The sequence below is a fragment of the Micropterus dolomieu genome, linkage group LG01 (assembly GCF_021292245.1).
Source record: "Micropterus dolomieu isolate WLL.071019.BEF.003 ecotype Adirondacks linkage group LG01, ASM2129224v1, whole genome shotgun sequence".
In the NCBI taxonomy this organism is placed as follows: Eukaryota; Metazoa; Chordata; class Actinopteri; order Centrarchiformes; family Centrarchidae; genus Micropterus; species Micropterus dolomieu.
In genome coordinates this window covers 12,508,975-12,532,711 of record NC_060150.1, presented here as the reverse complement: position 1 = coordinate 12,532,711, position 23,737 = coordinate 12,508,975, and the positions used below count along the sequence as shown (strand labels likewise).

Genomic DNA, 23,737 nt, shown 5'->3' with positions numbered 1-23,737 from the left:
TTCATGTACGGAGGTCCAGACCAGGCAATATTTTAAATTATTTTTTTAATATAATCTAATTGAAATTAAATTCTTTTGTGTGCACATGATGTATGACAAAATTAAAATTTTACTATGAACTTTGTTTGAAAGTGCATTATCACTGGCAAAATTACAGAAATGTTAACACCCACTAATTCAAATGATGACTCTGCTGCAACACTATGGAAACAATGTAAAATGGACTTAATTTTCTATATTAACAGACAAAATGTTTGTTATTTTATATAATTTAATTTTGATTTTTTCCCCTTTTATTTTCCTGCAGACACTTGATTGCATATGTCCTTTAAAAATAGAATTCATTGGTGCAGAGTATGCTCTGATGAGCAGACTTTTCAATCTATTAGTGGTAAATAAAACTCAAATCAGTCAACACATTGTCACTTTTTCTTTACCACCGTAATGCCCCTTTTTCCCTAAATGTCTCAATGGAAAATAGACACAGTGACACAATTTATGCTTCTGTGGACCCTAACACAGCTGTACCAAAATAAATTGATTCCTCCATCTGAGCGTCTGCTGCCGCCTCTCTGGGGGACTCCATGCAAATTAGCATGTAGAGGGTTCATGTTTATGAATAAAGTCACAAAGAATGCAAGTAAAATTCCCAAAGCGGGTTACTACCACTGAATGCACTCCTCCAGCCAAGCTTACAGTTAGCACCCAGTTAATAAATCAATGAATGATTCCATACCGAGGGCTGAGGTCCGGCTGCAGGCAGCTGAAGCTCACCATGGGGATCTGCAGGTTGGCCGGCCGGGTGTGATCGCTCACCGGTCTGAAGGTTCTGGCCGGCAGCAGCGGGGAGCGTAGAGGGGAGCGCAGGGGGGAGCGCAGGCCTCGTCCCAGCCTGCCCAGGGGAGGCATCTTGGGTAGAGGCGAGTGTTCATCCTCTGAACCTGATCCCTCCTCGTCCTCCTTGATGGATGGAAGCTTCTTCATGATCCCTCCGTTGCTCTCACAGTCTGCCTGAAGAGTGACAAAGAGGGCAGGGTCCAGCAAAATGTAATCGTTTGTTTGAAACAAACAGATAGCAAAAGAGAAGAAGTGCATCATTGAGCCATTGTATCCAAAATCACATATTTAATATAACATTTGTTTTCTGACGTCTTTCTGGAGCTGTCTCGCCATCATGTGCACTACAAATATTTCCACAAATGTAGTTTTTATTATGCATACTGACATTTTTTGGCCTAATTTGATCACACTTCCACTTTGAACACACCACAACCTGTAATTGGGACACAGTGCGAGGATTAACAAGACGTCAGGAAGGTTGAGTCAGTGCAGCGTCACTTCACTCTTTGACCGGACGAGGGAGATGCTGAGCCTTTGAAAGCATTGCCGAGAGTGAGCAGTTGCCATTCACAATAGCTGCAGTGCCGCTGATATCCATTCAGTTTCTCATTCAAAACCAAGCAAGCATAAACACCATTCACTCTTTCTGAAGGCTTTCTACGAGCTCGGATGAAAAAATATAGATGAGCTTTGTAGATGTTCAGGACTCCAAACAAGGCATAACAGATTGTCCTTTCAAAGTAAAATTCCTGCAGTCAGCATGTTGTTATTGGTGGCTGATACATATATTTGGGGAAGGTTATTGGAGTTTTATTTCCTGCACCTTCTTTGGATTGTAATTTAAACCTCATTAAAGCACTGGCAAACAAATCCCGGCTCCCCCCCCCCATCCCTCCTCTTTTCCCATGTCACTACCGCCCTTCTCCTTCTCTCCCTCTCTAGTTGTTGTCTTCTCCATCCTGTCTTTGGCTCACGTGCCCGGCTGGTATTTTTAGATCACAGAGGTTTAAATTTAGCACAGAGGTTTGCCTGGAGGGATTCGAGCGGAGAAGGGACTGTTTGGAATTTCAGCACGTGCCACCCTTGATATGCTGCATGCCACTGTAAGGGCATCAGCCTATTATGTGTGTGTGTCTTTGTGAGTGTAAAGACAGAGAAATATGTGTGTATGTTGCATGTGAGAGACATTGCATGATGAAATATGGTCACTGCACATGTATGTGTGTGTTATGCATATGAGATGCGGTATGGGTGAACATGTAAAGGACGCAGCTTGCAGCATGTTAGTGTGTGGGCATGTATATCATTCTGTATCAGTGAGGACAAATATGTTGTGTTTTGTTATGTGAGAGTATGATGTTGCATGTGTGTGTTGTCTGTGTGTCGGCACGTGAATGCAAATATCAGCGAGGTTCCTCCTCTCCCTTTCCCCCGCAGCTTCTTTTCATCCTGATGTTTTCCTTGTCTCGTCTCCATCTGGTTGTTGCTCTATATTTATCCAGCCAGGGATGACCCCGCCCCTCCCCCACTCCTCTGACAATGATATTTTTAGTCCCACGCTGCGCTTGGTGGAGGATGCATTACTGCTGTCTCTGTATGTGCACATGTTTGTGTGTGTATGGTTTTGACAACACTGTGGAGTAATGTGCCTGCCAAGCATACACTTGAGTTTTATATTTATGCTTTCAAAAAGTACCTAACTTTTGAAGTACTATATTTCCAACTGCATTTTATTACCTTTTTCAAATTTGGCACTATTTGTTAATGCACTGCACGTAATATAATGACTTTTACTCTATTCTATACTTGAACTGACTTTATTTTCCTCTTTATTATCTTTGAAATGCGGTTTTAATGAATTTAATTGCCTTGTTTAAAGCTATTCGAAATGCTTCTGTGTTTGAAATGTACCAACAAATAAATAAGTTGGGATTGTGCTTTTATGATATAGCAATAAACCACAGTATTAATATTGTTATGTAGCATCTATCCAGCAATGTTTATGTAATATTTTTGTGACATTTAAATAGTTTGTCTAATCTGCTTGAAATTTGGATTGTTTGAGAACATAGCATATCTATTGTATGTCAGACTGTATACAAGTGTGTAATACTACACTTATCTATGGGAAGGTGTCATGGTGCTTTAAGAACTGAAGTGAAGGATTTCCAAAAAACATGTATCCTTTTTCTAAATCCAGGAAAACACGTCAGTTAAGTATTATTTAAGTATTTTTCATGCTGATAGATGCTCTCGTCCCCTTATGTTTATCTTGTAACTCTGCTCTAAATAACAAGCTCACTCACAGTTCAAATGTGACATAGTTATTTCCAGTATATGCTGGTTATTCATGTGTGTGCTACAGCTGAGATCCATCCGTAAATCCCTGGCATCTGAATTGCCCATGTTTAGCTCATGTCTTTATCTGTTGGCTGCATCTCAAGCAGAAGCCATGGCTTCCTCCTCGCTGCCAGTCCAGATGGCTAATCCTTTTCAAGTGCAAAGCCATCACTCTGGCATTGCGTAAAATGTTGGGTGGAGGAGGTCACCGCACTAATCTAAAAAAGGGAAGGACTCTTCCTGTGGAACTTATCCAAAATTTTCTTTAAGACATGTAGAACATGAGCTGATTAATCTCCAATGCAATTGAGACATATGGTAATATTAACAATTGTGATAATAATACATTTGCAAATGAAAACAACCAGAAAGCTGTTAAACTTAAACTGTTTATCGCTTTTTTCAGAGGGAGAGACACATAGAGGTATTAAAGTATCTCGGGGTCTTGGTTCACAAGTGAGGGTAAGATGTAACGCTATATCGATAGTTGCATTGGTAGACCTTCAGCAGTGATGCACGTGGGAGGGATTAAAGAGTGAGCTGGACCTGAGGGCCAAACTCTCATTGTACCGGTCAAGCCATATTCCAGCCCTCACATAAGGTCATAAGCTTTGGGTAGTGTTGAAAAGAATGAAAGGTAAGGTCCTTCTTGTTGAGAAGAGCCAATTGAGGTTGTTTGGGGCATCTGATTGGGATTCCTCAGATCATCCCAGAGCAGACCCAGAACATGCTGGTGGGATTGCATATCCCATCTGGCCTGTGAACATCTTAGTATCTAGGAGTTGGATGGTGTGCCTGTGGAGGAGGATGACTGGGCGACTTTGAGTAAGTATTTCAGAAATTATAGAAACCAAGATTTTCACTGCAGGGGCCCTTAAAATGAAAAAAAGCAACCATGTTAGTGGCCAACAGCTTGATCCCACATGTGTTAAGGCAGATCAGAAAAGCATTATCGTACCTCAGTGCTGTGTCCCTCCCGGAGGTTGTACGTCAGATCATGCTGGATCTCAGTGATGAACTTCTGCGAGTAATCAGGGTAGAGACAGAGCACCTCACGGAGGCCTTTGAGGCTGATGTACTGCAGGTCACAGTATGTCAGGGCCTTCACGCAGGCGTTAGTCTTAATCACTTCCTCCTGGGTCAGACAGTCAGAGCCAATCAGGTCACCCCTACCTGGAAAGCAGAGATACAGGTAGGGCTGTAGTCGAGGCAAAGGGTAAAGAATGTTTCTGAGGCCACCAGGTTTCATTAAAAATTTACGAGAGGCCGTCTATGTTGGTACAGTGCATTATCATGATTATACCAAAACCAAAGAGGATTCACTAGCAGGGACCACACCACAGCAATATGTCATTTAAAGGTTTAATGGAAATTCAGAAGGCACAGATGTTTGGGGACGGATGAATGGACATAAAGGGCAAGGGTGATGGTGAAAGAAGGATGTCGTCCGTTAGGCTGGTCTAGGAGGATGTAGAGAAGAGGGAGACTCGTGTTTGTGTTCTCACCCGAGCTTATTATGGGCCCCCAGACAGTACCAAGAATGAGACATGAAAAAGGTGTGTCCCAGATTGAATAGGAAGGGATGAGGGAAGATGGGAAGAGAGGAGGAAGGTAGGAGGGAATAAAAGATGAAAGGGTGAGGGTAGAGAGTATGAAGGGGAGAGAAGATGAAAGGGTGAGGGAGAAGAGGATGAAGGGATGTAGGTAGGGATGAACAGAGGGAGGGATGAGGTAGGAAGGTGAATAGATAAAGGGAAAGGACAGGGAGGGGGGGTCCTGCAATCGGAGACAACGGAGCAGAATAGACCAGGTATAAATGGAAAGTGGGTGACACCTACTTTAATTGTTAGTGTGCTGTTGTTATGATTAATTGCAGTCAGTGATGAAATGTAACTAAGTACATTTACAGAAGTACGGTACTCAAGTAACTCTTTTTTACTCTGATGCATTTATCTCACAGCTACGGTTAGTAGTTACTTTTCAGATTGGGTTTTACAAAAAAAAGCATGATAAATTTAAAAAGACGCAGCACTGTCAAAGATTAAACAAGTGGTTTCCAACCTTTTTGATTTGTAAGGAGTGTCTCGTTGCCAAAGTCCAAAAAATATGTGTAGCAAAATTCATCTTGTGACCTGTTGGAGGGGACCCATCCCTAGGTTGGAAACCACCTAACTAAACTCCACCTTGAGCAGCTAGAACATTAAAATGACAATTAACACACTCTACAGCAGAGAGGGTTGAATGTATGGTCAGACTGTCTTATACATAAGTTAGAGTAAACACTATGGGATACAGATGCACTGTTATAGATTACAACAGGTCTGTGTTTTCTCTTTCCTCTTTTTTTCTGCTTCCTCTCTCTACCTCACTGAATTCTCCAGAGCTGTATATCCAAAGTGGCAATGCCAAAACAATTTGAATGTGTGTGTGTGTATGAGAGAGAGAGAGAGAGAGAGAGAGAGAGAGAGAGAGAGAGAGAGAGATAGCAGGCAGTAAAAATCATAAAAATTCAATGTGCGTGCTTTGTGTTTCTATGTATGTGAGCAAGAAAGTCAGAGTGTGTGTGTGTGTGTGTGTGTGTGTATCTACAGCTACATGGGAGACAGAGGAGGCAAATGTGTGTTTCAATATCCACATGTATTAAGTATTAAAAAGTGACAGAGAAGCTTTTCCTGATGCCCCTACCATTAGCTTCAGATTCAAGTCAGAGTCAAGAGTTATCTCGCCCTGTACAGCATAAAACGTGGTTAACCACCAGAGCAGGTAACCGCAGGTGTGGGAATTGCAATCATTGTACTAATATACCAACTATTTTACTGACATAACATCAAGTCATAAGTATAACATAAAGTAATTTATACATTGTGATGTATGTGGGTAACAGACTTGAGTGTCCATTTGTATACTGGGAGAACAAAACATAAACTGAAGGCAAGACTGGCCAAACATTATGCTATAAGAACTGGCAACCCCAAATACCTCATGGCTCTACATTACAAAGAGGCTGACCACTGCAGTTGTAATTAGTTAAAAGATATCAGGCATGGACCATACAGAAAACTCAATAAGGGGTGGAGACAGATTAAAAAGGCTCTTACAAAGAGAATCGTTTTGGATCCAACATTGAACACAATACCCTGGTTTGAATAGAGAATTTGACTTCACTGCTTTCCTGTAATTGCCTCATCTTGCTTTTTCTAGGCATCGGTGTCCTTCCTACTGAAAACTTAATTAAGAACGCGTGGGTATCTGTTTAACTGTTACTTTGACTAAATAGCCATGAGATTTTAAAGGCTTTTTAATCACTGCCTTCTTGTGCGCCTCAGATTTGTTCAACAATTCTATCCACATGTATGTACATACACAGCAGGTTCAACATGATAATGAGCTTTCCCACTTTCTTCAATGGCACTATCACTTCATTATTTACACAGTTAGATCATTAATATGAAAAACAGTGTTGCCCGTTTTCTCCCTCTGCTTTGTACTGACCTGAACTGACTTCAGTGATGTTTGTTAGTCTGTTTGTGTTTCTCAATTCTGTTTCATCCAAGTTATGCGGAATAAAAAGAGTGTCAGTTTGCGTGTTGTAGGACAAGGCCCTGGAGAGGCTCTTATTCTGCAGGAATGACTGCAAAATGACTGGGAGGCAGATTTTGTAGTTCTGGCTGTTTAATCAGCTCACCTATTGGAGGCATGTAGCAGTGGCGGACTCAGGCTGTCTGAGGGGCAGGGGCAGAAAAACAAAAAGGGCACCAGCTTCACGGCGTGGGGCAACAGGGCGTAGAAATTGACAGACGGACGTTGACGTGTATTTGTTGGAAATACGCGTATCTGTATTCTTGAGTGCCCCTGGAAAATAAACTTCTGAGCAGCATAACTAGTTAATTAGATACTTCTATAGGCCCCTTTGGGATTTTGACTTGTAGGCCCATGCGGTAATCTATCTTCATCAAGTTTTTTGCACATAGAGGCACCTTGGAGGTCACTTTACAACATTTCCTCATGCAGAGGCATCCTAGTGGGCACTGCATTTTTCTATCAAAAGGGCGCTCATTAGAGCATTGCATCATGTTTTCTCGCACATTGGGGCACCTTAGACGGCACTATATCACTTTTTTTCCACTGGAAGGGGACCCAGAGGGCACTTCATTACATTGTTTGTGCATAGGGGACATTGGAAGGCACTGCATCATGTTTTCTCACACAGTGGGGCACTCTAGAGGGCACATTATCTTGTTTAATTTACGGCAATTTTGCATTGTGTTAATGCAGTTTTCCGGACGTCTGAGTGAATTCAGTAGTCCTTTTTGCTGCTGTGGTTTGTTCATTATGTCCACCAATTTATGAAGTATTTTTAGATAATTGATGTTCAGTCATCATTTAATTAGTAAACATTTCTCAGTCCCATATCAAAACAATATTGTGACTTAAAGCTGCAGTGATTTTTTTCAGATGATCCATTGTTAAATGCAATTCAAAAGTTGTCACTTGATGTGTCAAACCACAGGTAATTAATGCAAATTCTGCAGTTCTACAGAGACTTTAAGCCTTTTTTTGCTTTTAGTTTTTGTTTTCTGGCCCAATACAGAACAATGTTGTGTTGAGGTTTCACTGTGTGGCATAAATAAATAAATAAACACAATCAATTAATGTTGTTTATGGATTTCCTGTTGGGCTTCTGGCTGCTCCCCCAACTGTTCCATCAATCCATGGGTCACGCTCCATCTTTCACCCGATGGGGTGTGAATTGTTTGCCCACAGGGGCAGTTTAATATGGGGATGATTGCAGTTTTTTTTATTAGCACTAGGTTGCTCTTCATCATTATGTTCTTCTTCATAAAATCTGGCTGGCTGGCTATTAAATGTTGAATGTCTAATAATTTTCTCAGTGATAAAAGCCCTTTCTCATCTTCTGCTCATAATGCTGCAACCAGATTCCAAAATAGACCAAAGAGGATTAGTCCTGTTACCTTAATTTACTTTTTTCACTTGATAGTTTTGCTCTTGTGTATTTTGTGAATTTTATGCCCCTATACACAAACTCAATCATATATTCTGAAAAACAACTCTACTAGCAGTTTTCTGCAGTGTTGTGTAGCTTTTTAAGGTGCTATTGAATCCCTCAACCTATCCATCAGTCAAAGCTGCATCACCTGGGACTCTGACATCTCTTTCATCATCTTAGATATGAAACATGAATGTTTCCCAGTGACAATTTTATTTCATTCCCACTTAGGAAACCAGCAGGAATACTTGGATGGGGGCTATAGTGATGGATCGACTTTGAGAGAGGCCCTAAAATGCCCATTGCATGTACAAGGGAACACAATGGTAATGGCACTCTTATTTTTGGAGGCCTGCCGATCTCCATTACTTACTTTGGGAATGACCATGGCGTAGGCTAGCTTGTGCACATACATATACCATGTTCTTCTTGCTGGAAGTAGACGTCGTTTTTCGAGTCACTTTGCTGCCGAAATCTAGGAGGGCTTCCGTGGTTTGGAGTCCAAGACAGAGAAGCCCTTCAAGATTCAGGTAACAAAACGACTCCCTCAGACTTCAGGCCCAGCAAGAGGCTAAACCCAAACCCTCAAACATACTTCCCTTGGGAGCCTAGGCCACTGGTATACTTACCTACTCCTTTAACTTGCCTCTGAGCAGGTCTCTCAAAAGAAGGAATAAGTTATTATGGGAAAATGGATGGATGGAGCCAGCTCTTCCATTGTATCTCATTGTGGGAATGTGTGCTGTCCATGGTACTGAAACTCAGTGGTGCTATGTGATGGGGAGTGTTTGGTATTGCATTATATATAATTCTATTTTAACGACAACAATCATTCACTTCAGAACATGTTGTTTTTAAATCACATATCACTATTTATTTATACTAAAGCAGCTAAATAGCTCATTTCTGAGCCACTCTTTAAAATATTTACATTTTCATTCCAAAAACATCTTAAGTTTATCATACAATAATCCAAATTAAAATAAGCACCATTATATTATACATACTTCAATACAAAATGTCATTTGAACTTGTTTTTGTTCTTTACCTAGAATGGCCAGCACAGTGTTGTCCTTCAGTACTTCCATGGAGCCTGAGCATACAAAGTAGATAGCCTGGAGGGCGTCGCCTTGGCGGATGAGGAACTCCCCAGGAGCGCAAAAGGAGGTCTTGATGATGAGGGAAAGCGAGCGCAGACACCCCCTGCTGGCCGATTCAAAGAGCGGCAGTTGCAGCAGCTCGCTATTCAGGTGCATGGCGATGTCAGCCCTCAGCTCATCCGGGAAGTCCTTCAGCAGCTGTGGAGGAAACAACAAGGAAAAATGTGTCTGTGAAACAAGGGCACACAAAACACAATTCCTGTTACTGCAAACTAAACATAAATCTCCCATTTGTGTGTTATCATTTGAATGTGAGTGTGTGGAGGTAACAGGCAAAATAAAACCTTTCCCACATAATCACATCCAACTGATCCACGCATGACCAGCAAACTGTTTCTGGATTTTCATTCTGTACTCAAATGTCTAACAGCAAATGTAACCTTTCTCATGAACTTTATAGAGTGAATTCACAATGTATGTAACAAATAAAACATCTCTGCAAGGGAAAGTTGTGGGTTATTACCTTAAAGTATTAGCGTCTGACCACCATTATGTTATCTCTTTAAAAAGGATTATCTAGATTTGAAGCCATGGTAAAATACACCAGGACTGAGTTTAGCGTCTATGAGGTCATTAATCCATGAAATTAAGATATCTGCCCCAGTGTGATAGCACCCTAAACAAAACCCAAATCCTCTCAATGACTTTGAGCTGTTTCTTTAGTCTGCTTGGAGGGCAAGTCACCGGATTTGCACTTTCAATTTTAGAAGCCAGTCCAGTTGATCCCGTTATAACTGACTATCCAAGTCACAGAGGTCATACAAGTTAAAGGAACAGTCAGACATTTCTGACTCATGCTTTAGCCTAGGGTGTGTTTAACCTAGTTTAGCATAAAGACTGGAAGAAGAGTGAAACTCTTTCACTTACAATGCTTCACAATCATACAGCTCCAGCTGTTCACACTGTCTTGTGACAAAGACATTCAATCAGTTAATGTATTTTGATCAGTCATTCTTGACGCAGTGAGTCCCTCCTACCTCGCTGACGTCGATACCATTATTGACAGACCAGGTCGTCTGGAAACATTCCATCATGCGTTGCTCAAGGGTCTTGGGCAGGCGGTGCACCCGGATAAAGTCCTTCAGGTCCTTGGTGCGGGTGTGGTAGAGGGAGCGGCGTGAGTACATCCTCTGAATAATGGCGGTCACATTACCGAACACCACAGCATGCATTAATGCTACAGAGCAGAAAAAGAGACAAAAACATGAGAAAAAATTATCTCAATAAAAGACATAACTCAGTTAGGGGGTAACTGTACTATTTCTTTACAAAGTGGGTAGTTTAAGGTTATGTTTTAGTTTGATTAAAACAGCGTTATTTACTGGATAATTGGCAGCTCTGATCAAAGGTAAATAAATAAAGTTTTTAGACCTTTTAAATATGATCAGCGGCCCAATTGCTTTGCTTGGCTGTGAGCAATTGTTCACCAATGGAAAGCATTGGGAATAACTAAGGTGTTGGGCCTTGATTCAGCTTGTTTGCTGTGACCTGTCAATGTGACTTTAAGGAGGATAACTGCCAGTGCCATCTCCTGTGTTTAAGCCGAAATACATAATTCACAAACGTCTTTGCTAGACTCATTTTTATCCACTTTAGTGGTGAGGCTCTGATAGCAATAGATCACTCTCCGGTAAGGATGTCAATAGAACAAGTTTCAAGAAGAATTGGGACTTAGCTGAGTGACTTTTGCCATCTCTGAGCAATGGCAGTACCAGCTGGCCAACAGAGGCAGTAGAGAGGAGTACTGAAGCTGGGGCATAAGGTCTGACTAACGCCAATGGAGGTCATTTTTTTGACCAAACTAATACAAAACTAATGACATTAACATCAGCCTCAACTGTACTTTGTGTGAAAGTGCTAATTAGCAAACATTAGCGTTCTAAGACAAGAAACTGCAATGGTGATCGTGGCAAACATCCTGCTAAACATCAGCATTTTATCATTTTATTTGTGACCATGTTAGCATGCTGACGCTAGCATTTAGCTTCACGCATAGCCACAGCCTCACAGAGCCGCTAGCATGCCATACAGTCTGGAGTACAGGAATATTGCTGATATAAATGCTACACTTTGCCTCTGTGCTCTGCGCCTCACCTCGCAATACAGCTCATAACCCTGATCTTGTGTAGGGGACAATATTATGTACTATATACTCATTAGCACATGTTTTTTTTAAAAGATTTTCACAAGTGAATACAAAATCCTAATGACATAATATCAGAGGTTCATTGGTTTCACTGAAAACAGCTTATAGCTTTTTGGTGTTGTGTTTTGCCCACCTCCAATCAGCATGGTGCAGATGGAGAAAATCTTCTCAGAGTCTGTGTTGGCTGAAACGTTGCCAAAGCCCACACTGGTCAGACTGCTCAGAGCAAAGTACAGTGATGTCACATAGGAGCTCCTGACAGATGGGCCGCCGCTCAGTGTTGTCCCCGATCCGTTTGGTGTCCTCACTCTGGTCCTGCTACCGTTCCATTGGCCTGAACCCAGCAAACCCGCCACATTCAGCGGCTCCAACCCTGAGCCATTCCACTGGCTGTAATTGGTCAGTCCTGCTGTCATGGTGCCTTGAGGCGAATCAGAGACACCCAGCAGGGAGGTCAGCGGCGCCAGGATGTATGGCGTTCCCAAGCGTTTGGCCAGTTCATGTAGCCAGCCTGATGAGGGAAGAGGGGCAGTCCAGAAGAGTATGTCAGCTTAATGCAATACATTCATGCTTGTTCAAATACCTTTACTAGAAAGTTTCGTTAGCACAAGGCTGAAAGGCCCGAAGATTTATTTCAGTGTCGATGTTTGTGTATATGGGAGGAGTACAGGCCAGACAGTACAAGTTAGCGTTACTGATCATGGCAGCTTATATTTGTATTCTCTCAGTATATTCTTAATGGTTTAACCCCATTCAGACCTATGATGAAATGTTTATTGGTCTCAGCCAATTTCACTTTGGCCAAGTGACTAAACCAAAGGTTTTCAAAGTGAGAGGCGGGTCTCTAAACAGAGTTGCTAATAACATTCATGCTCCCCACAGTATGAGCTTTCCTCTAGCACCACCCTCAAGACAACATTTCCATTTGTGGACAGTATTGAAACCTACAGGGATCTCTTTTTCTAATGTGAATGTTGCTCTTACAAATTCCCATTTGAGGAACAGAAACACTGGAGTTAACGGTAAATGGATATCATTCATATAGCACTTTTAAGCTGAATAGGCCAAAGCAGTTTTAAAAGCCTCTGATTCACCCGTGCACACACTCATTAACCAAGAAAAATGGAGCGCTGCCCTGCTCATCTGAAGCTATTTAGATTTCAGCATTTTGCTCAATTACCAGCCAGTTTATGGACCACCTGAGCCATAGTTTCCCCTGTCCATTACAAGCATGTCCATGTTCAGTACATCTGTGTATCAGCGGAGACCTTTTCTTTATATTTTTCCTCCATTCTTACTCATCCCTGTTGTCCAGCCTTTTCTTGTCTCATCCCATGTTGCTGATTTGAATCAATTGAACAGGATAACCAGCATCACCTCATGCACCTCACAGTAACAACAATACTGTGAGGCACTGGTGAGCATAGTAGGAGGGGAGACAGATCACCATAATTAGATGTGTTTTCTCAGCAAAAATGACACACACACACACACACACACACACACACACACACCGCACGCTGAGTGTCTGCTCTAGATCAGTTAAAATGAGACAGGTGATCTTTGTTTTGGTATCCATCTTTGGTGTTAAGCTGTGCATTTGGAAAAAAAATCAAATTGAAGACATTTGTGCATTTGTAACTGATGTTCAAGGTCCCTAGATGATAAATTACAATGACTTTGGTGATCCCCTGACTTTTCATCTAGCACCATCACCCCATCATCATCAGGTGAAGATGTACTAGTTTTTTGTTTAGTGCTAACTGGCAAATGTTAAAATGCGAACCTCTGAACTAAAATGGTGAACATGGTAAACATACACCTGCTTAGCATAAGCATGTTATAATTTTCACTGTGGGTATGTTACCATGCTGATTTTAGCATTTAGCATCAAAGCACTGTTGTGCCTAAGTACAGCATCATAGATCTGCAATAAATGCAAGCATTTTGGCTAAGCATTACCACAATCTTTACCTAAACATAACCAAAGTGTGTTAAGCTTCCTAATATTAGACATATTTTATAATAATCACACTGCTCTCAGGGAGCTTAGGAAGTCATGTGATTTGAGATTTGTCAAGTATTCCTTCATGGGATCCTTCGGTTGCTACTCCCGCTGCAATGTGACTCTGAATTTCTTAATGAATTGGGTTTACTTTCGGTAAAATTACCATTCGAGAACAGTGTAATTGGCATGAATCTAAGATGACCACAGGTGCTGTACTATTTAAAGGATGAAACACCAACCTAAAAGCCACTTTTCAAGCCTACGCAGGTGAGTAGGATACATAGTGGTTACAGTATCTCTTTGAAGTCAAAGTATTCTGCAATAATAGTCATTGCCATAATACATACATTTACAACAATAAATGCTGACAAAATGACAAAATATTGATTAATTATTACTTGTAATTTCTTAGAATTTAAATTTATGCAACACTGCCCCTCTTTTCATCAAATGAAAGCACAAAAATTATTCCATGAACAAACAAACAGACACAAACCTATATCCCAGGAGGTGGGGCTATTACTTTCAATCTCACTGCGTCCGATGAAGTACCAAACACAAGCCATCCAATGGCCCAGCAGGGCGAACGTGGACATGAGCAGGGTTAGGACCACAGCGCTATACTGGGAGTAACGATCCAGCTTCTGTAGGAGGCGCAAGAGGCGGAGGAGGCGCACTGTCTTCAGCAGGTGAACCCCGAAGTTCTAGGAGAGAGTAGTCATGCATTTCAAGGTATAAGTGCATCCAGCATCAGACATATCACAAGTGTAACTCTAATGGGATTAGTCACTCCTGGATAGACACAGTAAACTGTTTATAAATTAGATCATCATTTCATGTTTAAAATTAAAAGTTTCTCATCTGGAGCCAAAGGAAGTTTGTAATTAGAAATTACTCATGCACAATGAGAATTTCAATCAGCTATCTTGATAGCGCAGGTGATAGTGAGCTGTGTCACTGGGGAACCTGCCCTCCTGATCTCATTCACAGTGCAGAAAACCTTTTAAAAGTGGCTCCACAGATTGTCCTGAACCTTCAGCTGTAGCTTTTATCAGAGAAGCCATTCAGAAAAAATCACTGCCATTATCATCCTCAACTGTCCTATGGACATTGATTTTCTCCCTTAACCTCTGTATTAACTGTGGTTACACTTTCCTGTTTGTTTCGGTGCACAATAAGTGGTCTGTTAATTAAGTATTGATGAGTTACATCCAATTCTATAAGGATTTAATCCTCTGGAAATCTGGAAATGGATCAATTCAGGGAATTTAAATCTGTGCAGAACAAGCAGGTGTATACAATCTCTGCTTCACCCCAGTATTAATACCAAACACAAATAGCTGTTGTTTCTAAACACATGCGTAGTGCTGATTGATATCAGTCCAGAAAGACACTGTGTAATTTATAATATATTTCAAGAAGAGTTCTTCTTCTTGTTAAACCCATTACACCGACAACCAGCTCTACCCCATGACGATGCAATGAAACAGCTGCAAGCTCATCACATGACCTGTTATCGTTTCAGCTACAGCTGTGCATTTCATCCAAAATGTACGTGTAGTACGCTAGGGAATGTGTACACAACAGTATGTCATGTCAAGACTGTTGCTGGTTAAACATCAACAGTGTAACATAATTTGGTTTAAAGAAACATTTTCCTTCTTCTTATTGCAACTGAACTCAGACTTTTCTGCTCTGTAGCACAGTGATCCAGTATCTATCCGAATGTATCTGTTAAAACAGTCAGCAGCTTTTGCACTCAACATCTTGCTGCTAATCTACTTTCCTCCACCTGTAATTTGTCATCAGCGTACTAATTTATCAGCTTAATTACCAGTTACCTAATAATGAGTTTCTTGTTGAGGCTCAGTGTTCCTTCCTTGAAGCCACTATACAGCAAACACTGAGAGCAGGATTTCACAAAAATATGGAACAAAACGTAGTCTGTTGTCAGTTTTTAATTTTTGAGATAAAAAGCAAGTAGCTCTTCGTTTCCTTTGCCATGTCTTTGTATCAAAACAGATTTTGTGTGTGTGTGTGTGTGTTTATGGTGTGTTGTGCCTTGGTGTTCACTGTACATTTGCAGGCTCTTTCTTGGTCTTATTAAGTAAAGTGTGAGCTAGAGCAGAACAGCAGGAGAGTGCTATTGAAAAAAGAAAGACATCTATTACTACTGGCGGGGCCCATATAGCCTCTGCCTATACATCACACATACACATACCCACATAAATCGCAGCTAAAGACACACAAAAGTGCAAGCACAGTCAAACATTTGTGATTTAGCTGCACTTTCCCAACAGTCATGTACACATAAATGTGCACAAAACATATAACAAACAAAAAGGTACACTGTATAGCTGTATAGCTGTGTTCTGTATGTGTGGACAGTGTGTGTGTGTGTGTGTGTGTGTGTTTGTGTGTGTGTGAGAGACCCACCACACTGATATTGAAGGCATAGAGCAGGTCAAAGGGCAAGGCGGCGATCAGATCCACAAACAGCCAGGATGTGACGTAGTGAATGCAGATGCAGCGGGGGTCGTACACGACCTGACCAGACGTGCTCACGTAGGTGGTTCGGAAGTTCAGCACAATATCTGGCACACAATATACATTTTAACACACCAGTGCTGCTTGGAAACACTCCAAACACTTACAATCTAACTCACTCTCTGTGCACCTGTCATCAGCATGCATATCTGGTAATTAAAGTCAGTTTGGCAAGAGTGGAAAATACGTTTTTTACAACATTTTTAAATGAAAGCATCTGTTCGACATTTTGGCAAATATGCTTTTTTGTCACCTTTAGACTGAACCAGATTAGTTCTTTCCAACTGTTTCCAGTGTTTATGCTATGCTAAGCTAACAGGTTGTAACAGGCTTCATACAGTATTTATCTTACAGACATGAGAATTGTATTGATCTAAATCTCCCCAACTATCTTCCCGAAGAACCAATCATTTCCTTTAAACTAATACCCCTTGAACCCAAATGTCCTCCCCGCTTAATGCTGAGTAGTACTAAAGGTCTCTGTAATAGTTTTAAGATAACCTGCCATGGTTTGGGGGTTTTGGTGTCTTTGGATTTTGTTGTTTTTGGTAGCCCTTCCACACGTGTCTAGGTGTGTTTGATTCCCTGTCTCTTTGTTGTGTCGTCTCTATAGTGTGTGTCCCTTTTCTTATTTGTTAATATGTCATGTTTTCTGTTTTACCTTGCAGTTTGGCTGCCACCAGTTTTGTTATATAGTTTTACTTCCTCTCCTTGTGTTGATAGTTTGTTGTTTGCACCTGCCCTAATGTTGCTGTCTCGTTATCTCCACCCTCTTAGCTATTTAAGTATCTGCCTCAATTTGTCTAGTGGCTACTCCATTGTTTCTCCAGTGTTTCTCCAGTGTTTTCTTCAGCATTTCTCCTGCCTTTATTGCTGTGTTTCGGACTTCAACCTGCCATCACCAGTACTGTATCACTAAATCTTACTTTCAGTGTCTGCATTTGGGTCCAAACCTTTATGCTCCGTGTCTGGACCAAGGCAGAACACAACATAACCGACAGATATACTGACAGCACTGTGACAATACAATCCAGGTTGTTAAAATATTTCCTTTAACAAGCCTTCCTCAAGTTGGATTAGTCGACTTCAGTGGTGCCAGAGGGGACACAGCAGGCTGATATACAGTAGAGAAGTGCAGATTGTTGAGTAGGTTCAATTAGCATACAGCTCTTGGGTGTCAGGAGGAGGCCAATTAAGAGAGAAGGTTGGTTGTGGTGGTTTCAGACCTTATTTGTGGTGGTTTCAGACCTTATTTGGATTATACAAACCAGAAAGGTTGCCCCTTAAGCTTATATATTAGAATAACATAGAAACATATAAATGGACAGGAGCCAAGCTGATGCCAAAGCAAAAAACATGTAAAGAAAATTGTACAAAACATGTGAAAGCAGCCTTACCAATGATAAAAAGTATCTCCACCAAGATATCGCTGACACTCGGAGGGTTACGTGAGCCGCCGTCCTCTCGTATCTCAGTGAAGCACACATTATAGGGAACAGTGACAGCGACGTAGAAGGTGGCCAACAAGATCAGCCAATCCCAGCCAGCCTTGAACGCACCATAGTGAAGGAGGACGAAGCGGGACTTCTGGATGTCCGCCACCTTGTACTCTGGGACCGGGTTTGCATTGGCCCCCAGAACACTCTTGATATAGCATGTGGAAACAGACACACACACAAATTGATCAATTCTTGATGAACAATACTATCTGTTATTATTATACCTTTGTTGAATTAGAATAAAAACCTAATTGAGATTAAAAATCTATTTTTCAAGGGTGTCCTGGCCAAGACGGGCAGCAACTCAATTAACAAGTTTGTAAACATTAGAACATAAAACATAAAACAATTTACAATGGGAATGACTAGTAAGGTTAAAAGTAAGGTAAGTACAAGGTCACAAAATATCAACACTTTCAAGATTTAATTGGATGCATGCATGTATAAAACATCGCCATAGTCCAGCATTGACATAAAAGTGGCAGCAGCAAGTCTCTCTTTGACCTCAAAGGAAAGACACGACTTGTTTCTAAAATAAATACCCAGTTTGTTTCACCTTTAAAAATATATCAGTCATGTCAGAATCCATCCAGTAATTCATCTTAATCCAAAATACAATGTGGCCCGGCCTGGTGATTAAACTGAGCATCAAGTTACCAGTTAGCTGATGCAAGAGGATGAAACGTTTCAACTGTGATATCTGATAGGCAGGCCCCCCCAACACATTCAAGTCAAGTCATTAATGAGAGCTTTTATGCGAAGTTCTTTCCTCTTCGATCCTGAGTCATTACAATCACACTGCAAGGGTAGTTTTTGCACATTTCTCATCCCATTTGCTTGAAGTCAACAGTTTTCATCCTGTTGACTTAATGCAAATCAAGTTGACATCAGAAAATGTCAAGGTTGCTGATTCGGTGTTGGCCTGATGGTGGCACTTAAGCAAAAGTTGCTTGGGGTGTTTTGCTATTTGAAAAAAGAACAGTAGAAGACAGCAGGTCAAATGCTAAGTAGGACAAAAGGTACCACAGTAAAAGTGTCTCACATTGTTGATCTTCAGCTTGCTCTTGGTTTTGTCTTGTTTCTGTAGGTGTCCAGACAACTGGTAGAGGACGGCCCGACTGCGGCGGCGCTCCATGTTGAAGCCTGGAGGGCAGCTGATCTGGCGGACCTCCAACCCGGTTTCCTCATCTGAAAACAAGGACTCAAAATCAGAGCGCGTGCACACAAGTGGCAGGAACTGACATTGTATAGAGCTGTGGTTCCCAAACTTCATTTTTAGTTACTTGGTGACCGCTACCAAACCCCCTCCATTATGTCCCCTCACAGTTCATGTCGGCTGACAGATTTGTGCCCCAGCTGCAAAGCCTCTATTGGATCATTTCATGTGAATTATAGTCGAAACAGAGAAGGCTCACTTTCTCTTTCTTTTTCATGCTTTCTCTCACCAGTGTCAGATTCATTGCCATGGTCCAGGTCCCTGTTTTCTGTGATGTCCTTATGTGAGACCAGGAACAAAACAACTTCGCTCTTCTCATTCTTTATGGGCACAATGTCCAGCAGACACCAGAACTTTGAGCCTGTTCAGAAAAAAGATATTTAAATGTTACCCTGCAATCCAAAAAAATATCAGGTTTGACTAAAAATACATAAAATAAAATATATGTTTGCCTGACACTGCCAGTATTAAACATGATTACATTTGACAGTATCCTCCAGCCATCCGGTCTTACCACTCTTCTTGTACAGAATGATCTCAGTCTTGAACTCCCGACGTTCATCCAGAGCTTTCTGCATCTGCAAGGTGAGGTGGTCGCTGGTCTCGCTGCCGTACAGGAAGTGACACATGCAGCTCTTCTGCATCAGCTCGCCACGAGCAAAGCCGGTCAATTCACAGAAGCCATCGGAGCAGTAGACTATGGGATAGAGGGACTGGACCTGAGCGTTCCCCAGGACAAAGTTACTGTCTGGTCGGATGAAAGACAAGACACAAAAAAAGGAAACAGAACAGGGATAATAAAGCATGGTTAAGAAAGATGGCGAGCAGTCGGATGACCACAAAGATCAAGAGATGCTTGATGGTGTTTCAGAGAGAAACACTGTTTAATTGCATCAATATCAAATCAATCTTTTTCACTTTTGTAGTTTAAGGTTAATTTAAACACTAAAATCTCTGTTAACAGTGTCCTCTTCCTGTCCAGCTGCCAATACACGATGGCAGATGAGAGAAACCCTGAGTTGATAACAAGAGTCTAAAGTCATGATTTAAACCTAATGGGATTCATCCAAGCATCACTGGTTCCAGACTTCTGCCAAGCCACATTACGCTCTTGGGATGCCATACCAAAACAGGAAAGCACGGATGAGCGCCAAGCATAGGGAAAGCACACACACAAGCACACAGCGTGTATGCTTGTGTGGGTCGGATGAGAGGGGAGAGCCCTGTCACCTGACCCACACAGGCATACCCGACCCTCTGCTTCACATCACCAACGGCATTCAATCAGGGAGCCAGTTTATTGGCTAACAAATCCTTTTTGGTTAATGATCTGATAATTTAAAATAATTTGCATTTAGTGTTTTGAGTTAGGACCTGGCTGAACAGCACTACTGGTGTAGCTACACGCATAGAGGCTTGTCCTCCAAACTACACTTTTTATCAGTCAGGCAGAAATAGGGAAGGAGGAAGGATTGCAGTCATTTTCTCCACACAGTTTGTGTGTAATGACATTGACCTAGTTGAATTCACATCATCTGAATATCTTCATCTTCTTTTGAGCTCTATGCAGAATTATCAGTGCCCACCATTACAAGATAGTCATCACTGTCTCTGCAGGAATTCTCCGAACTGATCTCACTTGCAATCACTAGATACAGTAGGTTAATCGTGAATAGACACCTGAATATTCATGTCACCAAAAATAATAACTCGAAAGCTGTGGAGCTGAATTTTTATGGACAGCTTTGAACATACCGAGCATGTAAATGAAGCCACTGATCAGCATGGTAACATTCTGGACATGGAAATAACAACAGGGTTAAACACTGGCCTATTTCTGACCATCCCTGTGTGTCTCTTGATGCCAACCTTATCTTAACAAAGACTAAAGGGGAATGAGTTTCATAGATGGTGAGGCTGAATCAAAGTTCTTTAATATTATGATATAATTTGAGTCAAACAGCTATTATAACAGCACTTAAAAGGACATGGTTGAAAACGTGAATCTGCTTTACATACTGTTAAAAAGAGGTCCACTGGCACAATCTCCCCATGGTAAACAAGTAACAAACATCTGCAGAGCAGCTGAAAGAAGATGGAGGAATGCATCAAACTGTGAAGAACTTGCATTGTTCTTCAGTACCAAAATAACTTCAATTAGAGCCAGTTTTGCTGCTGATGTAAAGCCAGATGACTTTAGCAAACCATGTCATAAAGGTGCAACCATGGGAAAATGCACTTGTATTGCAAAACCATCACCTCATGTTGACCCTGTCCCTGCAGCATTTTTTAAGAGGGTGTTCAAAAGTGTTTCAAGTCATATCTTGATGATTATCAGTACACCTCTTCCAACAGGCAGCTTCCCAGATGCCTTCAAAACAGCTGTTGCAAAACTAAAGAAACCCAACCTAGACGGTAATGCACTGACCAGCTATAGGCCAATATCCAACCATCCATTTATTATTAAGATGCATAAAAATATAGTTTCAGTGCAACTGAACATACCACAGCACTGAAACTGCTCTTAATAAAATAATCAGTGAACCCAGACTAAACTCTGATGACAATAAGGTCTCAAATCTTTTCCTCTTTGACCTCTTAGAAGTGTAACTTTTGATACGAATCACTATGATTTCTTAATCAGTTGGTCTTGCTGTTTTTATCAATGGAGTCTGGGGGCTTTGACGAAAGCGATAAAGTGACTGTCTCTGGTTTAAACAAAGAGGATCCTACTCTTTAAAAAAGGTCTCTCTCTGTAGTGATCCTTACCATAATGTTGTCAGATACCAATGTGAGTCTGTCAGTGGCAAAAACAAGCACTTTAGTGGACATTCTTTGACGGGGGCAATTGCCTGCAAGGATTACGTTGCAGCCTTGTTTTGCTGCTGCCAACTGAGAAAAAATTACCTAATCTATTTTTTTTTACCTTATAAAATTTTCCTGAAACAACACTACTGTGGAATTGATAAGGCAGAAAAGGACACTAGCCTAATCTTTTTTTCAGCATAATTTATAATAAACTATCCTGTCCAATGAAATTAAATGTGATTTTAAACAGGGTTAGGGTAATAATAACACAACAGCATACATATACATTTCCAATTATTTAGTGCTATTTGCTTAAGGTGAGACCCTACAGACAAAAACAAGCAAAGGTCAATTTTGAGATTTTGGGCCATTTTGCTTCCGTAATGTTTCAGACTTGTGGGAAAATGTTCAAAATACATCTAGGTGTTTATTTTACTACACTTTCTCTGTAGTTTTCTCATAAATTCACCATGTGTGAAAGAGTGTTTGTGACTGTGTTTGTGACTGTGTTACCGTGGCTCTGTTCAGCTGAAGGCCATACATGCTGTGTTAATCAGTTATTAGTTTTGATGTGTTTTAGATATTGTGGTCGGGCTTTCTGTTCTGCCGCTCCTCGTCTTTGGAATGCCGTCCCTGACCATCTGAGTTTAAAAAAGGACTTACAAAACATTTCTTGCTAGCAGAACCTTTGACTTTTAATTAACCTTGCTGATTGCTGCTTTTATGCTCACCTTTTTATGATTTTTATCTGTCTATTATGTCTTTACCTTGTGGCACTTTGAGATTTGCTTCAAATGTAAAATGTGTTACAAATAAAAAGTGTTGTTGTTGTTATTGTTGTTGTTATTTAGATTGTAATTTGATTATATGTTGTTCTGTAAACAGTGGTTCCCAATAAAAAAAATATTAGAAAGGCTGTTTTCTCAAAAAAAAGATTTTCTCATACGCTGAGCCAGAAATCTCCACTTCAGTAGCACTTACACACACCAACGTTTTATTCCTATCTGTATATTCTGATGGTTTTTATAGAGGGGTTTGTTCATATATCATTCATAACCTGTAATAAAACAATCCTAAAAAAAATAATTTTTTTATGGTGATGTAAAGAGATATCCATAATTCTCTCAGTAAAAACCTTCGTCTCTAATATGTCAACAAAACAAAGCAATAATTTTGAACCTGGTTCTATCCAATGTTATCCAGATTTCTGTTTGTGAAATGTATGCAAATTAGCCCATATTTAATTAGAGAATTTCTAATTTGCATTTAAACATAGTAGTGTAGTGTCTTGCCTCAACTGATGTAAATATACAACCTGAACATATAAATGCAGGGAATAGCTGTAATGCTGTGTTTTTTCTGTTACAATCCCTTAAAGCCTCATGGGAGGTGTCATTTTTAAATGCTTGCTAAATAATGACTCACAATAAAAACAAAGATGATCATGTGGCAGTGAACTGTGCAACTTTAAGTATGGCATTGTTACACGTTCACGCTACATGCTTTACTCAGCCATGGGGTCATCACCTACAATTTCACTAAGATGTCGTGTTAATTCAAAGAAAACGTGATTAAAATTTTATGCACGGCTCTCTCTTTTTCACAGTGTTTGTTCTCACTTTATGTTCGCCTCTGCACTTTGAAAGGCGTCTGAATAATTCTGCTCACTTTGAAGAGTTCTCCTCAGGGGGGATTTAACGTGCCTGCTGCTTTTCAGTGATATTCATTTCATCTTCTTTTCTTCATCTACTGCCATTGTTCTTGTCAAATATTCTTTTTCTTTGTTTGTCCCATGCGTTGTACACCCCACTCATCTCTGCCTCTATGCCCTCTACAATATTTTCATCTTCAGCACCTTTTTGTTTTATCAGACATTGTACAAAACCGTACAATGGATAAACTTGACTTCACTTTCCTGTAGAACTCAGACATGCCAGATTTGGATTGTTAATGTAATTTCTGACAGAAACAGAAATAAAAAAACAGCCAGATACTGTATATTGTTGTGAACCAACAGTGTGGATTTGTGCATTTTATATCAAATAAATTTGGACTACTCCAAATTCTTTCTCTCTCCTTGGGAGAAAGAAAAGGAGAGGTGAGATATCAACTCAACAGACAGCCGAAGCGACTCCAAGGAAGAGGTGAAAGGTTTCTCTCCCTAA

General features: G+C 40.8%; 1 protein-coding gene across 1 annotated transcript in view; it reads right to left on the bottom strand.

The window, feature by feature from the left end:
• Nucleotides 1-23,737, bottom strand: part of LOC123976054 (potassium voltage-gated channel subfamily H member 8-like) — a 51,657-nt gene that overhangs the window by 4,927 nt on the left and 22,993 nt on the right. Inside the window, exons 2-12 of the mRNA XM_046057863.1 lie at nt 19,279-19,512; nt 18,994-19,125; nt 18,591-18,736; nt 17,447-17,693; nt 15,939-16,096; nt 13,999-14,206; nt 11,628-12,005; nt 10,326-10,525; nt 9,237-9,486; nt 4,139-4,353; nt 737-1,011 (exon numbers count right to left, since the gene is read on the bottom strand). Of these exons, the coding sequence (XP_045913819.1) occupies nt 737-1,011; nt 4,139-4,353; nt 9,237-9,486; nt 10,326-10,525; nt 11,628-12,005; nt 13,999-14,206; nt 15,939-16,096; nt 17,447-17,693; nt 18,591-18,736; nt 18,994-19,125; nt 19,279-19,512 (2,443 nt within the window). The remainder of the gene's footprint in view (nt 1-736; nt 1,012-4,138; nt 4,354-9,236; nt 9,487-10,325; nt 10,526-11,627; nt 12,006-13,998; nt 14,207-15,938; nt 16,097-17,446; nt 17,694-18,590; nt 18,737-18,993; nt 19,126-19,278; nt 19,513-23,737) is intronic.